The 19,427-nt window shown below is 41.0% G+C and overlaps 1 protein-coding gene across 4 annotated transcripts in view; it reads right to left on the reverse strand.

Moving 5' to 3' along the window:
- LOC142743190 (complement decay-accelerating factor-like) overlaps positions 1-19,427 on the reverse strand; it is a 178,961-nt gene that overhangs the window by 119,986 nt on the left and 39,548 nt on the right. For all 4 annotated transcript variants that reach the window (XM_075853686.1, XM_075853683.1, XM_075853684.1 and 1 more), the window contains exons 4-5: positions 19,034-19,225; positions 7,748-7,847 (exon numbers count right to left, since the gene is read on the reverse strand). In XM_075853686.1, coding sequence (XP_075709801.1) covers positions 7,748-7,847; positions 19,034-19,225 — 292 coding nt within the window. The remainder of the gene's footprint in view (positions 1-7,747; positions 7,848-19,033; positions 19,226-19,427) is intronic.

Raw genomic sequence — 19,427 nt, forward strand, 5'->3', positions numbered from 1 at the left:
TGACCTCTGCAAAGTATGTAGAGTTTATGACTGACCACTTTCTTCCGTGGTACAAAAAGAAGAACCGTGTCTTCCGTGGTACAAAAAGAACCGTGCCTTCCGTAGCAAAATTATCTTCATGCATGACAATGCACCATCTCATGCTGAAAAGAATACCTCTGTGTCATTGGCTGCTATGGGCATAAAAGGAGAAAAACTCATGGTGTGGCCCCCATGTTCCCCTGACCTCAACCCTATTGAGAACCTTTGGAGCATCCTCAAGCAAAATATCTAGGAGGGTGGGAGGCAGTTCACATCAAAACAGAAGCTCTGGGAGGCTATTCTGACATCCTGCAAAGATATTCAAGCAGAAACTGTCCAAATACTCACAAATTCAATAGATGCAAGAATTGTGAAGGTGATATCAAAGAAGGGGTCCTATGTTAACATGTAACTTAGCCTGTTAAGTTTTTTTTGTTTGAAAGAGCTTTTGATTTATGTAAATATGACCTTCTGATGCTGCAAATTCAACAAATTACCATTTTAGTTCTCTTTATAACCTTTAAAATGTTTTGATCTCTGTTGTGCATAATAATTTGAAACAGTGCATTTTGAGGTTTTTTTACTTCTAAAAAAAAAATCTGTTATCATTAGTAGATTTGTTCAATAAAATTCACATTATACTCCAACTGTTGATGGATTGAAGATTATACTGACGGTCATTTGCATCGACTAGGAAAATCAGCGAAAAATAACATTTGCATAATAATTTGGAACGCGGTGTATAAATGCCCTATATTGTAGATAATGTGATCGGCGCTGTAATATAGATTACAGCAGTGTTTTTTATTTAGAAAAATTATCATTTTTGACGGCGTTATGACCTATTTTAGCTTTATGCTAATAAGTTTCTTAATGCCTAACTGGGCGTGTTTTACTTTTTGACCATGTGGGCGTTGTGGTGAGAACCAATCAGCGTCATACACTTCTCTCCATTAATTTACACTGTACATAGTGATCCTGCATTGTTCACTATGGGCAGTCACATACACACCTACCCACTAACGTTACGGACGTGTCCTGACAGTGAATATACATTACCTCCAGCTAGGACAGGATGTGTATTCAGAATCCTGACACTTCGCTAACGTTTGTGGTTGATTTACAGCACAGCAGGCGTAGTCTCGCTGTATATGACAGTTTACAGCGTAATCTCGCGAGACTATGCCTGTTGTGCTGTAAATCAAATCACAAACGTTAGCGAAGTGTCAGGATTCTGAAAACACATCCTGTCCTAGCTGGAGGTAACGTATATTCATTGTCAGAACACTTGAGTAACGTTAACGAGTGTGTGTGTTTACTTTTTTACCATATGGGCGTTGAGGAGAGAAGTGTATGACGTTGATTGGTCACTGATTGGTCAGCGTCATACACTTCTCTCAACGCCCATATGGTAAAAAAGTAAAACACGCCCAGTTGGGCATTAAGAAACTCATTATTATAAAGGTAAAATAGGTCATAACTCCGTCAAAAATGAGTTTTTCTAAATAAAAAAAAAACACTGCTGTAATCTACATTACAGCGCCGATCACATTATGTACAAGATAGGGCACTTATGTGGAGACAGAGCCTCTAACAGCAAATTTAATAGAATTTTTTTCCCAGCAAGCATTAAAGTAATAACTTTTTTTTATTTTTCTTTCGATGTAGCTATGGGTGTGCTTGTTTTATGTGGAACGAGTAATATTTTTTAATAGAACCATTTTGGGGTACATATATCTTTACTTTTTTTGGGGGGCGGTTGAGGGGGTTGATAAAAAAAAATTCCCCTTGTATTTTTACACTGTTCAGCGTGAAGTTAAAATAACGTGTTAAAGTGAATGTGTCGCTAGAAATTTATTAATTTATTTCAGTTAAACAGTTAGTATATAAGTGATTACACATTGTTTTAATTTTTTCACAAGTCAGGAAATATTATAAAATTAGATTCTAATTTATAACATTTCCATGTGCTGGTCACTAGAGGGAGCAATTCCCAAAATTGCAGCATTGGCAATGTGGTAAAGCAACCTCATTGCTTTATGCTGCAAATTTGGGGTAGACACACTCGCTCTAGTGTCCTCACACAATCCCCCCTATGTTATCCTGGCTAGTGCCAGGAGAAGGAGGGGGTTGCATCTTCAAACGTCCTACACTTTGTGCCGCCATTTTCTGAGCGAATGCACAGTGTAGGAGGATTATATACAGTGGTAATCAGACAGTATAACACGAACATAATACACACATCACATACACAAACATAACTTAGCAGCTCCTGCCGCCGCTGCTGCCTCCGCTCCTATTCCTTGCGCCTTCGCATATGGTCGGAAGCCGTGACCGGAAGTCGTCATCTTACTGTACGGCCGCAACTTCTGGTCCACATGCGACGTTCCCACACAGACGGCATACGCTATAGTGAATGGAACGGCTCCCGCTCGCATTCTCTATGGGGATGTATGTGCCGTATTCCATCTCTGTATGTCATTAAGACACATACAGAGCTGGAAAAAAAAATGGCAGCCCCCATAGAGAAGTAAAAGTGGCAAGTAAAAAGTAGAACACAAACAAATAAGTAAAATTTATTTTAACCCATTCCCGACCACCCCACGTAGATTAACGGGCTGCAGAGCTGGTCCTTGTGCCTGCAGCCCGTTAATCTACGTGTGCTCCTAACAGAGCACACAGACGCCCCCCGCAGCCCGGCATCTCCCAGTACAGGCTGCTAATAGCAGCCTTAGTACTGGGGGAAAACATCGGGTCGGATCACAGCGGTGATCCGAACCGATTAACCCCGTAATTGCGGCAGTCAATAGTGACCGCCGCATTTAAGTTGTTGTAGCAACATCGGCACCCCGTAAAATTGCGGGGGCCGATTGCTATGGCAACCGGAAGCCTAAGAAAGGCTTCCGGTCTGCCATCTATTGAAGGCGATTACGTCCTGCCAGAGGCAGGACCTAATATGCCTCCTGTCAGTGTGAAACTGACCGGTATAATACCCTGCAATACATAAGTATTGCAGGGTATTATAAAAACGATCCAACAATTGGATCTTCAAGTCCATAGAAAGACTATAAAAAAAAATATTAAAAAAAGGAAAAAAAGATACAAAAAAAACGTACCAAAGTAAAATGTCAAAATAATAAAATGTCAAAATTGACTTTTTCCCCTTAAAGTCCTTTATTATTAGAAAAAAAAAAAAAAAAGTTGTGGCTCTTAGAATATGGCGACACAAAAACAAAATAATTTTTTTTAAAACCGAGATTTTAGCGTGCAAACACCATAAAAAAAACCTATAAAACATATGGTATCGCTGTAATCGCATCGACCCACAGAATACATTAAATAAAAAACAATAGAAGTTTTGACGGCCTAATTCCACTAAATTCAGCAAAAAACCTATGGGATCAAAATGCTCACTATACCCCTAGACAAATTCTTTTTAGGGCTGTAGTTTCCCAAATGGGGTCACTTCTGGGGGGTGTCCACTGTTTTGGTCCCTCAGGGGCTCTGCAAATGCGACATGACACCCGAAAACCAATTGAGTAAACTTGATCTCCAAAAGCTAAATAGCGCTCCTTCGCTTCTGAGCCCTGCTGTGCGTCCAATCAGCCGTTTATTACCACATATGGGGTATTAACGTAATCAGGAGAAATTGCTTTACAAATCCTGGGGTGCTCTTTCTTCTTTATTGCTTGTAAAAATGTATAATTTCTACGTTTTATTGAAAAAAAATTTAGATTTTCATTTTTACGGACTAATTCCACAAAATTCAGCAAAAAAACCTGTGGGGTTAAAATGCTCACTATACCCCTTGATTAATTCCTTGAGGTGTATAGTTTGCCAAATTGTGTCTTTTTGGAGGTGTCTCCACTGTTTTGGCACTACAAAACCTCTTCAAACCTGACATGGTGCCTAAAATATATTCTAATAAAAAGGAGGCCCCAAAATCCACTAGGTGCTCCTTTGGTTCTGAGGCCTGTGGTTCAGTCCATTAGCGCACTAGAGCCACATGTGGGATATTTCTAAAAACTGCACAATCCGGGTAATATATATTGAGTTGCGTTTCTCTGGTAAAACCTTTTGTGTTACAGAAAAAAAATGGATTTTCCGACAAAAAAAAGAAATTTGTAAATTTCACCTCTACATTGCTTTAATTCCTGTGAAATACCTAGAGGGTTAAGAAACTTTCTAAATGCTCTATTGAATATTTTGAGGGGTGCAGTTTTTAAAATTGGGTGACTTATGGGGGTTTCTACATATAAGGCCCTCAAAGCCACTTCAGAACTGAACTGGTACCTATAAAAATAGGTTTCAGAAATTTTCTTGAAAATGTGAGAAATTGCTGCTAAAGTTCTAAGCCTTGTAACGTCGTAGAAAAATAAAATAATGTTCAAAAAACAATGCAAATATAAAGTAGACATATGGAATATGTGAAATAGTAACTATTTTGTGTGGTATAACCATCTGTCTTACAAGCAGATAAATTTAAAATTAGAAAATCATAATTTTTGCACATTTTCTTTATATTTTGGTGTTTTTCACAAATAAGCAATGAATTTATTGACCAAATTTTTCCACTAGCATAAAGTACAATATGTCACGAGAAAAGAATCTCAGAATCGCTTAGACAAAAGCATTCCAGAGTTATTACCACGTCAGATTTGAAAAAATGGGGCTGGTCCTGAAGGCCAAAATGAGCTCGGTCCTGAAAGGGTTAATAACATACTAAAAGCAATATTATATAAAAAAAATAAAAAAAAATTGCGACACCTTCCCTTTAACTTTATTATACGGGTTGCTACAATAACGGCGATACCATATATGTGTTTTTATTTTATTTTAAAACTTTCATAAGAAAAGCACTTTTTATGGAAAGAAAAATAGTATTTTAATTTAAATGTTTTTCCTTTGATTAACTTTTCAAAACTTTACCAAGTTATTTTTTAAGTTTCACTTGGGGACTTCACAGTTCTATCTTTTGATCGCTTTTTATAATGCTTTGGTATGCTTCGTATACCAAAGCATTATTGCCTTAAAAACTGAACGGCAATCTATTAGGCATACAGCAATGGGGGCCTTTGTTAGGCCCCTAGCTGCTATGACAAATCATCAGCAGCCCACGATTGCGAGCCGTTGATGGGTGTTACAGGGAGCCCCTCCCTCTGCAACCACTTAGCTGCTACGGTCACCATTAACCACAGCAACTAAGGGGTAAAACACTGACAGCCCGGCTTTTAGACAGTCAAGCACATGCTCCAGCCTGCAAAGGACACCCGTGAAGGACTTAGGCTAGGCCACTTCCTTTTCATAGCTGTCTAGTCTAATGCACGTTAGAGACCGACGTGAAAAGGCGTATTGGAGTGACCAACTGGTTAATAGGCTGACCATAATTGCCTTTCAAAAATAGAAGAAAAAAAAACAGAGCTAAAGTGCCACAGTTCTTTCCTACGGTCGCCGCTGCATTAATCCACAGATTGGACACGATATGCCAACAGTGTCTTTAGTGAGACTAACACTTAAATAAGAGCGGAGAAGGAAATGCTCGATTAACTAGAAAATAGAAAACTTTGCAGTAAAGTGTGCTTGTTGAGACCTTCAGTTTATTTTACTGTACTGGAAACCAAAAAAAATATTTTTGAAATATATGCATCTGGAAAAGTGTAACGCGGACAGGCAACATAATAGGCATAAAGACATGGCAGGCCTAATGGCTTTTGTTAGGCCACCGGCCGCCATGATAATCATCGGCACCGGAAGATCACGGAAGCGCCGATGGGGAAACAGAGCAAGCCACGGAAACTAAGGGAGTTAAACGTCTGGAATGTACATTCTCTCCAATTCAGGCCGCTGCGGTGGGATGTCCGTGTATATTGCAAGCACAACGTAATTGTACTTCGAGGTGTTGGACGTTAGTCCACACCACAAAGTAAAGTTACGTCATGGTGTGCGAAGGGGTCAGACTATGGTGGTCTATGACGGTCTTCAATAATAGCACACAATATAGAAACCATGCACGTGAATAAGAAATGAATGCACTACCTGTGATTTTACTGGATGCTTACTGATGGCTTGATACAAAGTACACTGCTGAAACCTGAAAATGACCGGGCCTGAAAAGACGTTAATGACCAGCTCAATGTTTCTGTTTTTGCCTCTCTGCGCTTCAGCAGCCATAACTTTATTTTTTTCATTGACGTGGCTGTATGAGGCCTTGTTTTATGCGAGAGAAATAGTATTTTTTTTTCCCCACAGTTTGGTGGTAAAAAAAAAATTTTTTACGGCGTGAATATAGGAAAAAGCGATTCTCGGCATTGTTTTTCTTGTTTATTTTTTATCCCGTTCACGTTTCACGCTAAATAACCCATTCGATTAATTCTTCAGGTTATTACGGTCGTGTAGATACCTAATATGCGTAGGTTTTTTGTTTTTATTTAGTGTAGGGGCAATAAAATGTATTTTATGCAAAATAAAGACACTTTTTGGGACTTTTTTTATTTATTTAGTTACTTTTTTTTTTTAATCCCATCAAGGGATAACTTTATTTGTAACTTTATTTTTTACTTGTAATGTATTAGCATACTCCTGTATGCTAATACATTACACTGTGTCACAATGACACAGGCTGCTGATCGGGCAGCACATAGTGTGCCCGAACAGCAGGCACACGGAACAGACAGCCCTGGGGTCCTTTGTAGGTCCCCAGGGCTGACTGCAGAGGAATTCCCCGGTGTTTGATCACATCACTGGAATCCCGGTGATGCGATCAAAGAGGGGAATTCCCTTTGATCATGCCGCGGTCACGGACCGCGGTAATCAAAGAGTTAAACAGCTGGGGTTGGAATGTTTGCCGACCCCAGCTGTGTTCAGGAGGCTGCTCTAAGATCAGGAGCGGTTAGTTACAGCTCCTGCTTAGAGGACGAGCGCTCTCACGAGCGCTCATCAGCCTGATCTGCAGCGACGCCAAAAGAAGTCTCTGCAGACTAAGCACCCGCACCACCTGACGTCAAAAGACAGTGGGCGGTCGGGAAGGTGTTAATCTACCACAAAATCTGCATTGATTTGCAACGGGTGAAATCTGCTGTAAAAGTCCATGACAAATAAATCAGGATGCGGATTTAAAAATCAAAGCAGACTTTTTTTTAGTTTTTGTTAAGTCATACGATTTTACAGTGAAGTTAAAAGAACAGTCAAAGCATTCACATAAATTCACAGCAACATGTAATTACGGGAAAAAGAGAGAGAGGGAGGAGACTACACATATTAGGCTAGTCAACTGGCTCCACCAACTATCTTATGTGTATTGGCACAGCCTGACTGTCCTGTTATCTGGGTAAACAAGGATCTGGCATATTGGATTATAAAGGGGTTGTCCAGGATTAGAAAAACATGGCTGCTTTCTTCAAGAAAGCGTGACCATTTGTCCAGGGTTGTGTTGCACATCGGCTCCAATAAAGTGAATAAGTCTAAGGTGCAATACCTCAAACAAGCTGTGGGCAGGTGTAGCACTGTTCTCGGACAAACCCTTTAAGATGCTGGATCTTTAATTCACCCAGGTACAGAAGCAAGAGTTGTCCCACTTTTTCTTTTGAAATAAATAAGCATGAACATCTCAGATCGTATGCTAATGGCCTACATGGGAAAAATTGTTTTCAGCCGAAAAGCTATCTATTGTTTATAAGCTCTCAGAAATACAGCAGATTGTATTCATTCTAAACATTTAAAAACTCACCCCTCATTACATTTGTACGTAACTCTGGAACCGAACAGAAAGCTATCTGATGCATCAAAGTCTCCATTTAGTATATCTCCAGGATGCCCACATACCCTGCCTGCCAGCAAAGAAAAAAAAGGTAAGACACAGAAATAAAATAGTTAGTTATACAGCGCAAAATAGATTTATCATCAGATTCTATAATGAATCAAGAACAGCATTTTGGTGACAGATGATCTTTACTTGTTGCGCAAGTCTCAAATCCTACACCATCAATGTCGATTGTCATAAAATCCATGTAACCCCTTCTTGGTGAATGGGCCTTAATGCGGTGCAGGGATGGCAGAAGGTGCCAGCTTTAACAGGCAGCTGACACCCTGCTGCACCACCCAGGATTTAGATGCCACGGTCAAAAGAAGGGTCACCCCATCAGCACTCTTCTAAGGCAGAGCCTACTAGGCTGCCTGTCAGTAAAACCCCGACAGGCAATGACACACTTCAATAGTGGAATAAAAATAAATAAAAGAAAAAAGAAAAGTAGGAATCCGCAAAATCCAATTTTGCGGTTTAAAAACAAAACACACACACACACACACACACACACACACACACGCACGCACTAAAAGTCTGGAACACCCTCATAACTTTTGAACGGCTCAAGGTAGAGGGTTGAAATTTGGTGGCATTTAATGGGGTCATAAAATCTACCAGTTAATCTTAAATAGTACCGGGGGGGGGGTCCTCGAGTGGGGGAATGACTTATCTCGTGCTGTGTACACACACACACACACGGGAGAGGCAAGGGGACTCGCATTAATCTAGCACCCCGATGAGATGTAAATCCGACCGTGTGACCTCCGCGCGATGAGAGGCTTTTACGTCTGAAAAGACAGACTGTTTTCAGGAGAAAACAGCTGCCTCGTTTCAGACGTAATTGCTCCTCCTCGCATTTTGCGAGGCTTCTGACAGCCGTAAATTTTGAGCTGTGCTTCATTGAGTTCAATGAAGAACGGCTCAAATTACGTCTGAAAGAAGTGTCCTGCACTTCTTTTGACGAGGCTGTATTTTTACGCGTCGTCGTTTGACAGCTGTCAAACGACGACGCGTAAATGACAGGTCGTCTGCACAGCACGTCGGCAAACCCATTCAAATGAATGGGCAGATGTATGCCGAAGTATTGTAGCCCTATTTTCAGACGTAAAACGAGGCATAATACGCCTCGTTTACGTCTGAAAATAGGTCGTGTGAACCCAGCCTAATACTAACACCGGCGGTAGCCGATAATGAAGATGATAACTTTAAAGTTAAATATTTCAGCGAAAAAAAAAATCTATCTCAAAATCGATTGCGGCATTGTTTTCGTATTGAAAAGAGCTTCCAAAAGACCCCCCGTGCCATTTAAGATTTTAAATCCCACCAAATTGCAACCCTCTACCTCGAGCCCTTCAAAAGTTATGAGGGTGTTCCGGAACTTTTGGTGGGCACTGTATACACATCTATTATATAACCCAGGACATGGTGTCCGAAGCCCACATAGAGCTCCGGCCATAGCCCAACCGCCAGTTAGATCTGCCCACAGCCAGAAGACTGAGGAAGGAGATGTGAGTGAATAGTGGCGTAGCTATAATGCCCCCCCCCCCATCCCTCCCATACACAGTATAATGCCCCCATATGTACGGACCTAATAGAAAAATAACAACATACATACTTACCTATCCCCGTTCCCCCGCTGGGTGGAGGATCCTTCTCCGGTCTGTGCGATGTGAGTGACTTTGTGCAGACAGGCGCGATGACGGGGGTTCCATTACACTGTGTGCGGGAGGGGGCAATATACCGTGTATGGGAGGGAGATGGGGGCATTATGCTGTGTGGGGGAAGCTATGGGGGGCATTTATATATATTAACAGACCACTGCATTCCTTTTGCTAGCAAACCCGTGTAACAGTTATTCTAAACTAGTATATATATATATATACACACATAAAAATATATATATATATATATGTGTGTGTGTGTGTGTGTGTGTGTGTGTGTGTGTGTGTGTGTGTGTGTGTGTGTGTGTGTGTGTGTGTGTGTGTGTGTGTGTGTGTGTGTGTGTGTGTGTGTGTATATATATGTACACACACACACTTTGAAATTACATTAAGGGCACACCGTAAGTTTATCCAAATCGAGGAAGTAGCAGACGTCGCTAAGATCTGCAAACGATAAAATTTTCAAGCACCCAGCTCCAATCTGTGGGAGGGGCATAAAAGCCAGATTAAAAGCAACATTTTTTTAGCCACATGAAAATGTGACCCCATTTTGAAACTACACTCCTCAGGGAATTTATCTAGGGGTATAGTTAGCATTTTGACCCCACACGTTTTTTGCTAAATATATTTGAAATAGTCTGTAAAAATCAAAAATCTTTTTAAGCATTTGTAAAGGAATTTCTCCTGATTACGGCAATTACCCCATGTGTGGTACTAAACTGCTGATTGGCCCCACAGCAGGGCTCAGAAGGGAAGGAGTGCCATTTGGATTTTGGAGAACAGATAATGATGGCATGTTTTTCGGTGCCATGTCGCATTTGCAACGCCCTGGAGGGAATAGAACAGTGGAAACCCCCCAAAAGTGACCCCATTTTGGAAACTAGGAATTTTTCTAGGGGTATAATCATTTTGACCCCACAGGTTTTTTGCAGAATTTTGTGGAATTAGGCCGCAAAAACGAATATCAGCATTTTTTTACCCTAAATATTGAATTTTTTCATTTTCACAAGGGATAAAGGAAAAAAAGCACCCCAACATCTGTAAAGTAATTTCTCCCAAGTACGGTAATACCCCATATGTAGTCATGAAAAAAAACAATTAACCCTTTCAGGACTGATCCATTTTTTGCTTTTTTATTTTCGTTTTTCACTCCCCACATTCCACGGGCCATAAAAGGTTTATTTGATTATTTATTTATAGAGTGGTGTGAGGGCTTATATTTTGCGGGAGGAGTTGTAGTTTCTATTGACACAATTTAAAGTAAAATGCTATGCAGGCTGAAAATGGAAAAAACTGATTCCTCCATTTTTTTGGGGGTTTCGTTTATACAGCTTTCATTTCGCAGTAAAAACGACAACTTAACTTTATTCTGCGGCTCAATACGATTAAGGTATTACCAAACTTATGTATTTTTTTTTTATATATATATTTTATTACTTTTCTAAAAGAAAAATCTATTTGTTAAAAAAAACAAATTGTTTTGTTTCGCCACATTCGGAGAGCAGTAACTTATTTTTTGGTCGATTGAGCGATGTGATCGCTTATTTTTTTGTGGGACGAGCTGTAGTTTTTATTGGTACCATTTTTTGGTACATACAACTTTTTGATCACTTTTTATTATATTTATTTTTTTGAGAGCCAAGGTGGCAAAAACATAAAAAATAAACACAGATTTTGGCGTTTTAAATTATTTTATTTTTTAGTGTTCACCGTGTGTGTTAAATAATGGCATATTGTAATAGTTCAGACTTTTACGGACGCAGCAATGCCAATTTAGCTTAATTTTTTACATTACTTTAAAAGAAAAATGGGGATTTTTTTTTTAACTACTAATAACTATTTCATTTTTTTACACATTTTATTAGTTCCCCTAGTAGACTTGAACCAGCGATCATTGGATCGCTGGTACAATACTAACGTATTGCAGTATATGGTAATTTTTACAGGCTTCTGTAACAGCGTGATTGCTGTTCCTGCCTGTTCGTTCCGGGCGTCAGCTGTAATACAGAGCTGACACCCGAAAGATATGGGGCAGGCTCAGCACGTGAGCCCGCTCCATACATCACGACCCGCATCACAACGTGTTATTAAGTCATAAAGTGCAAAGGGGTTAATGCGCAGCGGATGGTGCAAAGTGAAAAATGCAATTTTCCACTGATATGCCATTTTAGTGCATGTGTTGTGCCCAGTTTGTGCCACTGAAAACAAATACCTCATAAAATGTTAAGCCGGTTCTCCCGGGAACTGCAATGCCATATAAGTGGACGCAAACGGTTGTTTGGGCATGCTGTAGGGTTCAGAAGGGAGGGATCATTGGCTTTTGGAGCGCAGATTTTTCTTAGTGGCAGTTGTTCTGTTTGGGGTTTTACTTGTATTTCAGTTTATAATGTGGGGGCATATGTAAGCTGTGCGGAGAGCATCAGGGCATAATAAGAGGGTACAATCACACGGTAAATAAATAATAATTCATAGATATGTGGCCAGTGTCGAACTGAAAAATGATGCCAGATGTTATCCGCTTTTGTAACGCTCTGCACATTTTGAATGGCCATATTCTGAGAGCCAGAACTTTTTTAATTTTTCTCCCTCGGAGTTGTGTGAGGGCTGATTTGTTGCGGGACAATCTGTAGTTTTTATTGGTACCATTTGGGGGGGACGGGACGGGACATGCAATTCACTTTTTATTCCATTTTTTGGCAAGCAAGGTGCCCAAAAACCATATATTCTGACAATGTTTTTTACAGCGTTCACGGTGAGCTATAAAATGACATTTTACTTTATTCTACGGGTCGATAAAATTACGGCGATACCATATGTATATAGTTTGTTTTGCAGCGTTTGCACAATAACATCACTTTTATTAAACAATTAATTTTTTTGTGTCACCATATTCTGAGAGCAACAACTTTTTTATTTTTCAGTCAATTAGTGCAGTGCAATTTTGCAGCCAAAACGTGCCCGTAAATACGGGTGGAATACGGGTGACACCGGACCCGTATTTACGAGCTCGGGTCCGTAAATACTGGTGCAATCAGGGTCGAATACGTGTGACCAAAGACCCGTATTTACGCCAGTATTTACGGGTGGACAAAATACGGTCGTGTGCATGAGGCTTAAATGTGTGCCAGGAGAACATTCCGCACAGAATTATCCCACTACTACTCCAGAGGCCATATTCTGACCGTAGCACCTGCATGGATGTATAAATAAAGAGTGTCATTAGACCAGACAAAGTTGTCTTAATTTTCACCTATTTAATTTTGGTGAGACTGCGCCCACTGTAGCCAGAATTTACTATCCACTGACAGCTGCGGAGTGTCCTATGCAGGCCGCCCGCAAATCAGACAGTGCACACATTGATTTCAATGAGCCCTGACCACAAATATAGCCCGTATAATGACAGGTCCTATCTTTTTGCGGTCCGGGCTCCAGGCCAATGCACAGACCGTGGAAGCCATGGTCGTGTGAATGGGCCCATAGAAATGAATGGGTCCGCAATTCACCCACAGAATTTCAGGAGAATTGCAGTTAGTGTGCATAAGGCCTAAGGATTATGGAGGCCACTGTGCTCTTGGGAACTTTCAGTGCAGTAGAACACAATCCTGTCGCTAAGATCTACAGGCAGTTCTTTCTATCATAGCTTGGTTTTTGCTCTGATATGCAGGGGCATTGATGGGCCTTAAAAGAACAGGTACATTGTTTCAGCAAACAGTATCATACATGATAGGCTCAAGGTATGTTCTTACACAGATTTTTGAGGCGTATATCAGGGCGTAAACGTCTCGAAATACACCTGAAAAACCGGTAGCTAAACGGCGTACAAACACCTGCCCATTGAATTCAATGGGAAAAAACAGCATTTTGTTCAGATGAGGCGTTTTTTTACGCCGCCGTTAAAAAAATAAAAAAAAAGTGCGCAAAAAAGGCCACATAAAAAGGAGCATGTCAGTTCTTGAGCCGTGCTTCTGAGTGGTTTTTCAATGTCAAAAACAGCGCCAAAAAAAATGCCTCCAAAACACGATTTAAAAAACATTTTCAGTTTCAAAAACGACTGAAAATCAGAGGCCGATTTCTCTGAAAACAGCTCCGTAATTTTCTGCAGTTTTCACTTGTGCGTGTGAACATAACCTTAGATACATGGCCCCAGCAGACAGTATCACACATGATAGGCTTAGATACAGGGTTCCAGAAGTATGTATCCTTGTACTAACTATATGTCCACCCCACAAAAAAAATACGTGCGTGCGTATGTATCTATATAAATTTGACAGCATATCTGTAGCACTCTGACCCTATAGCTATGGATAGGATTAGACACCGTGGCTCAGCAGACTTCATCACATATGACATTGCAGCTCCAGTGATGAACCTAGGAAAGGTAAGAATAGATTTGCTTTTTTATGTGTTACTAATGTTTTTGGTGTGTGTAATTTTTTTTACAGGTTCGGATGTTGGACTACTTCGATAACCATTTCATTGAGAATAAAAAAAAACTGTAAATGAGGATAGTGGGGATTTTTTATTTCAATAAAATGTTTTTCTCTGTCCTTGTATTTTTTTTTTAAGCTTTATTACTACCACATTAGTAATGGCCGCTGGCTGACTGACAGCGTCCATTACTAAGGCGGGGTTTAATGTTAGGGTTTTACCATATCACACTAACTCCCATTATTTTCCTGGTACCCACTACCACCAGGGTTGCCGGGTATAATCCAGTACCCAACCAACTGTAGTGATGGACTGGCATTGCGGCAGCCGCAGGCTGGTGCTAGTAGGCTGGGAAAGCCCAAAAACAGTGGGCCTTCCCATCCTGGTACTGCTAGCCTGCTGCTGCTGTGTCTGACTGGTTATGAAAAATGGGGAGACAACGTTGTTTTCTCCAATTATTTATTTTAAAAAAAACAAAAAACAAAAAAAAAACAAAAAAAAAACACAAAAATTACATAGCAGCAGGCTAGCATTACCAGGGTGTGAAAGTCCACAGTTTTGCAGCTTTCCCAGCCTAACACCAGCGTGCGGCTGCCCCAGTACCCAACCATCACTACAGATGGTCGCGTACTGGATCGTACCCGGCTCTTCCATGTACCTCTTGTTCACCGGCTAACACTAAGCCCCGCCTTAGTAATGGACATTGTCAATCAGCCATCGGCCATTACAAAAGCGGTAGTAATAAAAGTTAAGTAAATACTAAGACATAGAAAAATATTTTAGTGAAATAAAAAAAAAAACACCCAACCCTCATTAACCATTTTATTGAAAATAAAAAAGCAGTCCTCGAATCCGATGTAGTCCAACTTCCGAAACGGTAAAATACACAAAAAATAAAAATTTGTAACGCACATGGTAGGCTTAGATACAGGGACCCAGCAGACAGTAATCTTATTCTGTAGAAGACTACTCTCTGCTGTGGCCCTGTATCTAAGCCTACTATGTGGTACCCTTAGATACAGGGCCCATCAGACAGGATCATACATGGGCCATGTATTTAAACTGAATAATGGTAGTACTAAATTATTGAAGCCGTTATTCCATGGTGTACACCACCATAGAATCATGCAAGTAGTATGGGAAGCGGGAGGGGGGGGGAGCTTCACGGTCAATCCGGTCACTGCATTCAGTAGATCGGATATAGGAAGGTTAGGTCTGGAGTATCCCTCAGTAGACACTGTCCCTACCTAAACAGCCGGGCTCGTCCCGATGTGCGTTTCGCCGAGTGTATCGGCTTCTTCTAGGGGCCTCTTTTCTCATTGATCTTACACTTCCTGTCCTCAAGTGTGTGTTCCCCCCCACCCACACTTAAATTTTTTCACTTATGTGATTTACATCAGAGCTACGTTTATCAATAGAAGTGTTTGATCTTCAGATTCTCTTTAGGTTGGCTAATAAAGGTGACACCCAACCTATATTCTTCAGGATTATAAAATTCATCCCTGGGTACGCTTCACATTTTATTAATACTCATTAAAAGTTATGTTTTAGTTTAGTGTTATACCAGCTCTCCTACTCCCCCCCCCCCCCCCCCCCATACTACTTGCATTTATTTAACCCTACCACGTGGTAGGCTTGGATACAGGGCCCAGCAGGGAGGATCCCGCATCCTGACGTCATGAGCTCTGGAAGTAGGAGGGCAAGTATAGTGTCATCACTATAGTAACAGGGGCCCGTTTATTTTATTACATCGGCCCCAGTTACTATAGTAACGGTTTATAGACGCAGTGAGGGGGGGGGGAGCAGTTGCGACCCCTATAGCTGCACCACTGAATGTTTCAGTCGCCCGGGGATTCAAGGCTAAAGATCTGGGGCTAGCAACGCCCCTACGGATATGAATGGTCAGCCGTGAGACCTTATATAGACAGGGGTGTGTTTTTCCAAATCATGTCCAATCAAATTAATTTACCACAGGTGGACTCCAATCAAGGTCTAGCAACATTTCAAAGCTTATCTAGAGAAATGGGAGGCCCCCAGAGCTAAAGTGTCATAGCAAAGTGTCTGAGGTATTGAGTGCAGAATTATGGGGAAAAACTTGAATTTTATTTTATTTTAGCACAAGGCGTCAACATAACAAAATGTGAAAAAAGTGAAAGGGTCTGAAGACTTTCCGAACACACTGTATGTATTACATCGTGACTTTAAACACTTGCCCCAACTAGAATATAAGAGATAGAGCTTAGATCTTGGTATAATATCAAAGCTCAGAATCTTAAACTTCAAGTGAGAGAAGGACTTCTATGTGCAACATTTGGGGTGTAGCACTCATTTAAAATCCAGGACAATGATGATAATCTTTTAATCCCTGGTTCTTTGTGTGAGGGTATGTGCACACGTAGTGACCAAAAACGTCTGAAAATACGGAGCTGTTTTCAAGGGAAAACAGCCCCTGATTTTCAGACGTTTTTTGAGCAACTCGCGTTTTTCGCGGCATTTTTTACGTCCGTTTTTGGAGCGGTTTTCATTGGAGTCTATGAGAAAACCGCTCCAAAAACGTCCAAAGAAGTGTCCTGCACTTCTTTTAACGAGGCTGTATTCAAACGACAACGCGTAAATGACAGGTTGTCTGCACAGTACGTCGGCAAACCCATTCTAATGAATGGGCAGATGTTTGCCGACGTATTGTAGCCCTATTTTCAGACGTAAAACGAGGCATAATACGCCTCGTTTACGTCTGAAAATAGGTCGTGTGAACCCAGCCTAAGGTTAGGGGTGGGGATGGGAACCTGCAGGTGATAGTAGGGAGAAACATCACAGTCGGTTACGGTCATATTTCCCATGTATGTAACTAGAAAGAGCTTGGCCCCATAGCAAACTCCTCAATAGAGAACCCAAGCTCTCCCACACACACCTCCTGAGCAATTACTAGCTCCATTTGAGGGTAAGGGCATACTGTACCTGCCAGCTGAGTTCCAGTAAAAAAAAAAAAAAGTAGAACACGCAGGATGGGGGAATGAGAGACTAGACCTCAGACCAGACTCCAAAATAAAAATTCAGACCCCCAGAACCATAAATTAATTCAGTTCCTAGACCCCTAAATTCCGATCCCAGATCTCTAAATCAGACCCCTGACCCATAAATAAGACCTAAACTTTAATTCAGACACCAAACCCTAAATTAGACCCCAGACCAGGAACCTAAATCAGACATCTTAAAATTAACTAAAACCCTAGATCAGACCCCCTAGATCAGAACCCTTAAATTAATTCAGACGCCAGGCCAGATAATTCAATTAATTAAAATCCCAAACCAGACGCCTATATTGATCTAGATTTATTCAAACACAAAAAACAAAACAAAAGAACACTTACATTTCCCTCTATTTTTACGGTCCTCAGGGGCTTGCACAAAGGTCCTGATGCGGATTTGCATCAGGAACTTGTATGAGATGCGGCACACAACATCCTGATGCTGACCAGTGTCAGGAGCTAGTGTGCCAGGCACTGAAAAGCATGATATGGAAAGGGGGGCCTGATATGGAAGGGGGGGCCTGATATGGAAGGGGGGGCCTGTGGGCCCGCTGGACTGAGGAGCCCAATCTTTACACCACGGTCTCACCCCCTATACAGCCTTCCAGTGACCCCCAAGGGATGGACACAAACATTTCCTCTTATGATCCCTTTTTACCTAGCAGAGGGGATAAATGTGTGAGCATTAGCAGTTTCTCATCTAAACACCCCAGTGCTAAATAAGACCATTCGTCCACTTTGGCTCTTTTCAATTCTGGTAAATATGTGAAATTATGTATGAACTCTGCACATCTTAAATGTTTATTTTCAGTATGTGATATGAGTCTCAGAGCGCATGGGTCAGACTTCTAGTCTCAAACAAGAAGCATTTGCTACAAAACATTACAATTTGATGCAAATTTGTCTAAAAGTGCGCATGAGTTTAAAGTGCAGAGTGGCATTTATTTTACAACCCGTTTTATTTTGAATGTCAAAAGGCACGAAAATTGTTCCGGCAGCAAAAATGTTAGAAAATAAAACTTTGTAGCGGTGCTCAAATCCGTACAAGGGCAGCCTCACAGTCTGTGAAATGTACGGGAAACACCTACATTGCACAAAGGCTTTTTGCTGCTTTCCCCATTGCTGTGATGTCACATATGTGACACGGCTGTAGCTTGGAAAGCCACTCTGTGCAAGGTAAGAGTGCACAGACAGGGAAGGGGCAGTGCGAAGTTAATATTTTACAGGGGTTTCCCAACCAGTGAAAATTGATGGCCTACCCTCAGGATAGGCCATCAATAGCTGATGGGTCAGGTTCAACTCCTGGGACCCCCTGCGAATAAGCTGTTTTGAAGGGGGTGCAGCACTCGTACGAGCGCTGCTTCCCCTTTCATTTTTGCTTACTCACTGTGAATCTTCGACACGCATTTAGCATCGATTCACAGGTATTGCAGCCTGTTCTTCCATCACATTGTAAAGCCTTATTCCTCAAGAAACAAAAAGGGCTAACACATACATGCAGGACAACTCCTCTAAAGGGTGCAGTAATATCGGTGACTGAAAATCTGTTACATTCATCCGAATGGAGCGTGCATAAATCCATGTGCTTGCTGCAGAAGCAACACAACTCAGATGAATGGAACAGATTTTCAGTCACAGAAACTTCTGCAACATATCTGCCACGTGTGAACTTACCCTAAAGGCCCCCTGCACAACCTGTAGATTTTGGTGCAAGTTTTGTGAGTGCTGCAGAAACCCCATTCAGGTTGATGCAACTGATTTTCAGTTGTCGAAATTTCTGGCAAAAAATTTGCAGCGTGTACAGGGGCCTAAAAGAGCAGACGTACAGGTGTACCTAATAAAAGGGGCCACTGAGTGCCAAGTCATTTTCCGAAAGAAGGCTTTGGGAAATGCTTTCTTGATCTTACAAATGGAGACCTGAATCTATCCTTGGCTATAAATATATGGCTCATGCACAAAGCTGTCACTTGTCCTAAGTTTTTTTGTTCCAAGTCACGCAGGAGCCAACGAGCATGGTACCAAATGTTTACGGTTTAAATTTCCTCACACAATTTAATGAGAGCAAGAAATAAAAAAAAATATAGTTTACTTACGCACACAGAATTCGCTTGGCTCAGACCATGTATAGTTTTCAAGGCAGATGATTGAATTGCTAGAGAGAGGCACACGCTTAAAACCTGGTCTGCAGTTATAGCTCACGGTCGTACCAGGAAGAAAGAGATCTTTCTCAAGATCACTGTCTTTTGGCACTGAAAACTCTCGTCTTTTAGGAACATCACAGGCTCCTAGTAAAAATAAATATGAAAAACACACAAATACAAAATCAATCACATAATCAACAAAGAAAAGCTAAAAACACAACAAAAAAAAAGCATTTTAAAAAATTGTGGGAAAAAAAAATTACTTTAAAGCATAGCTAACTTATCAGGTGACCTTTCAGAATAAGCGGTCATTTTTAAGCAGTTTTCCCGTATGCAGGCTCTCTCT

The sequence above is a fragment of the Rhinoderma darwinii genome, chromosome 2, assembly GCF_050947455.1.
Source record: "Rhinoderma darwinii isolate aRhiDar2 chromosome 2, aRhiDar2.hap1, whole genome shotgun sequence".
Classification (NCBI taxonomy): Eukaryota; Metazoa; Chordata; class Amphibia; order Anura; family Rhinodermatidae; genus Rhinoderma; species Rhinoderma darwinii.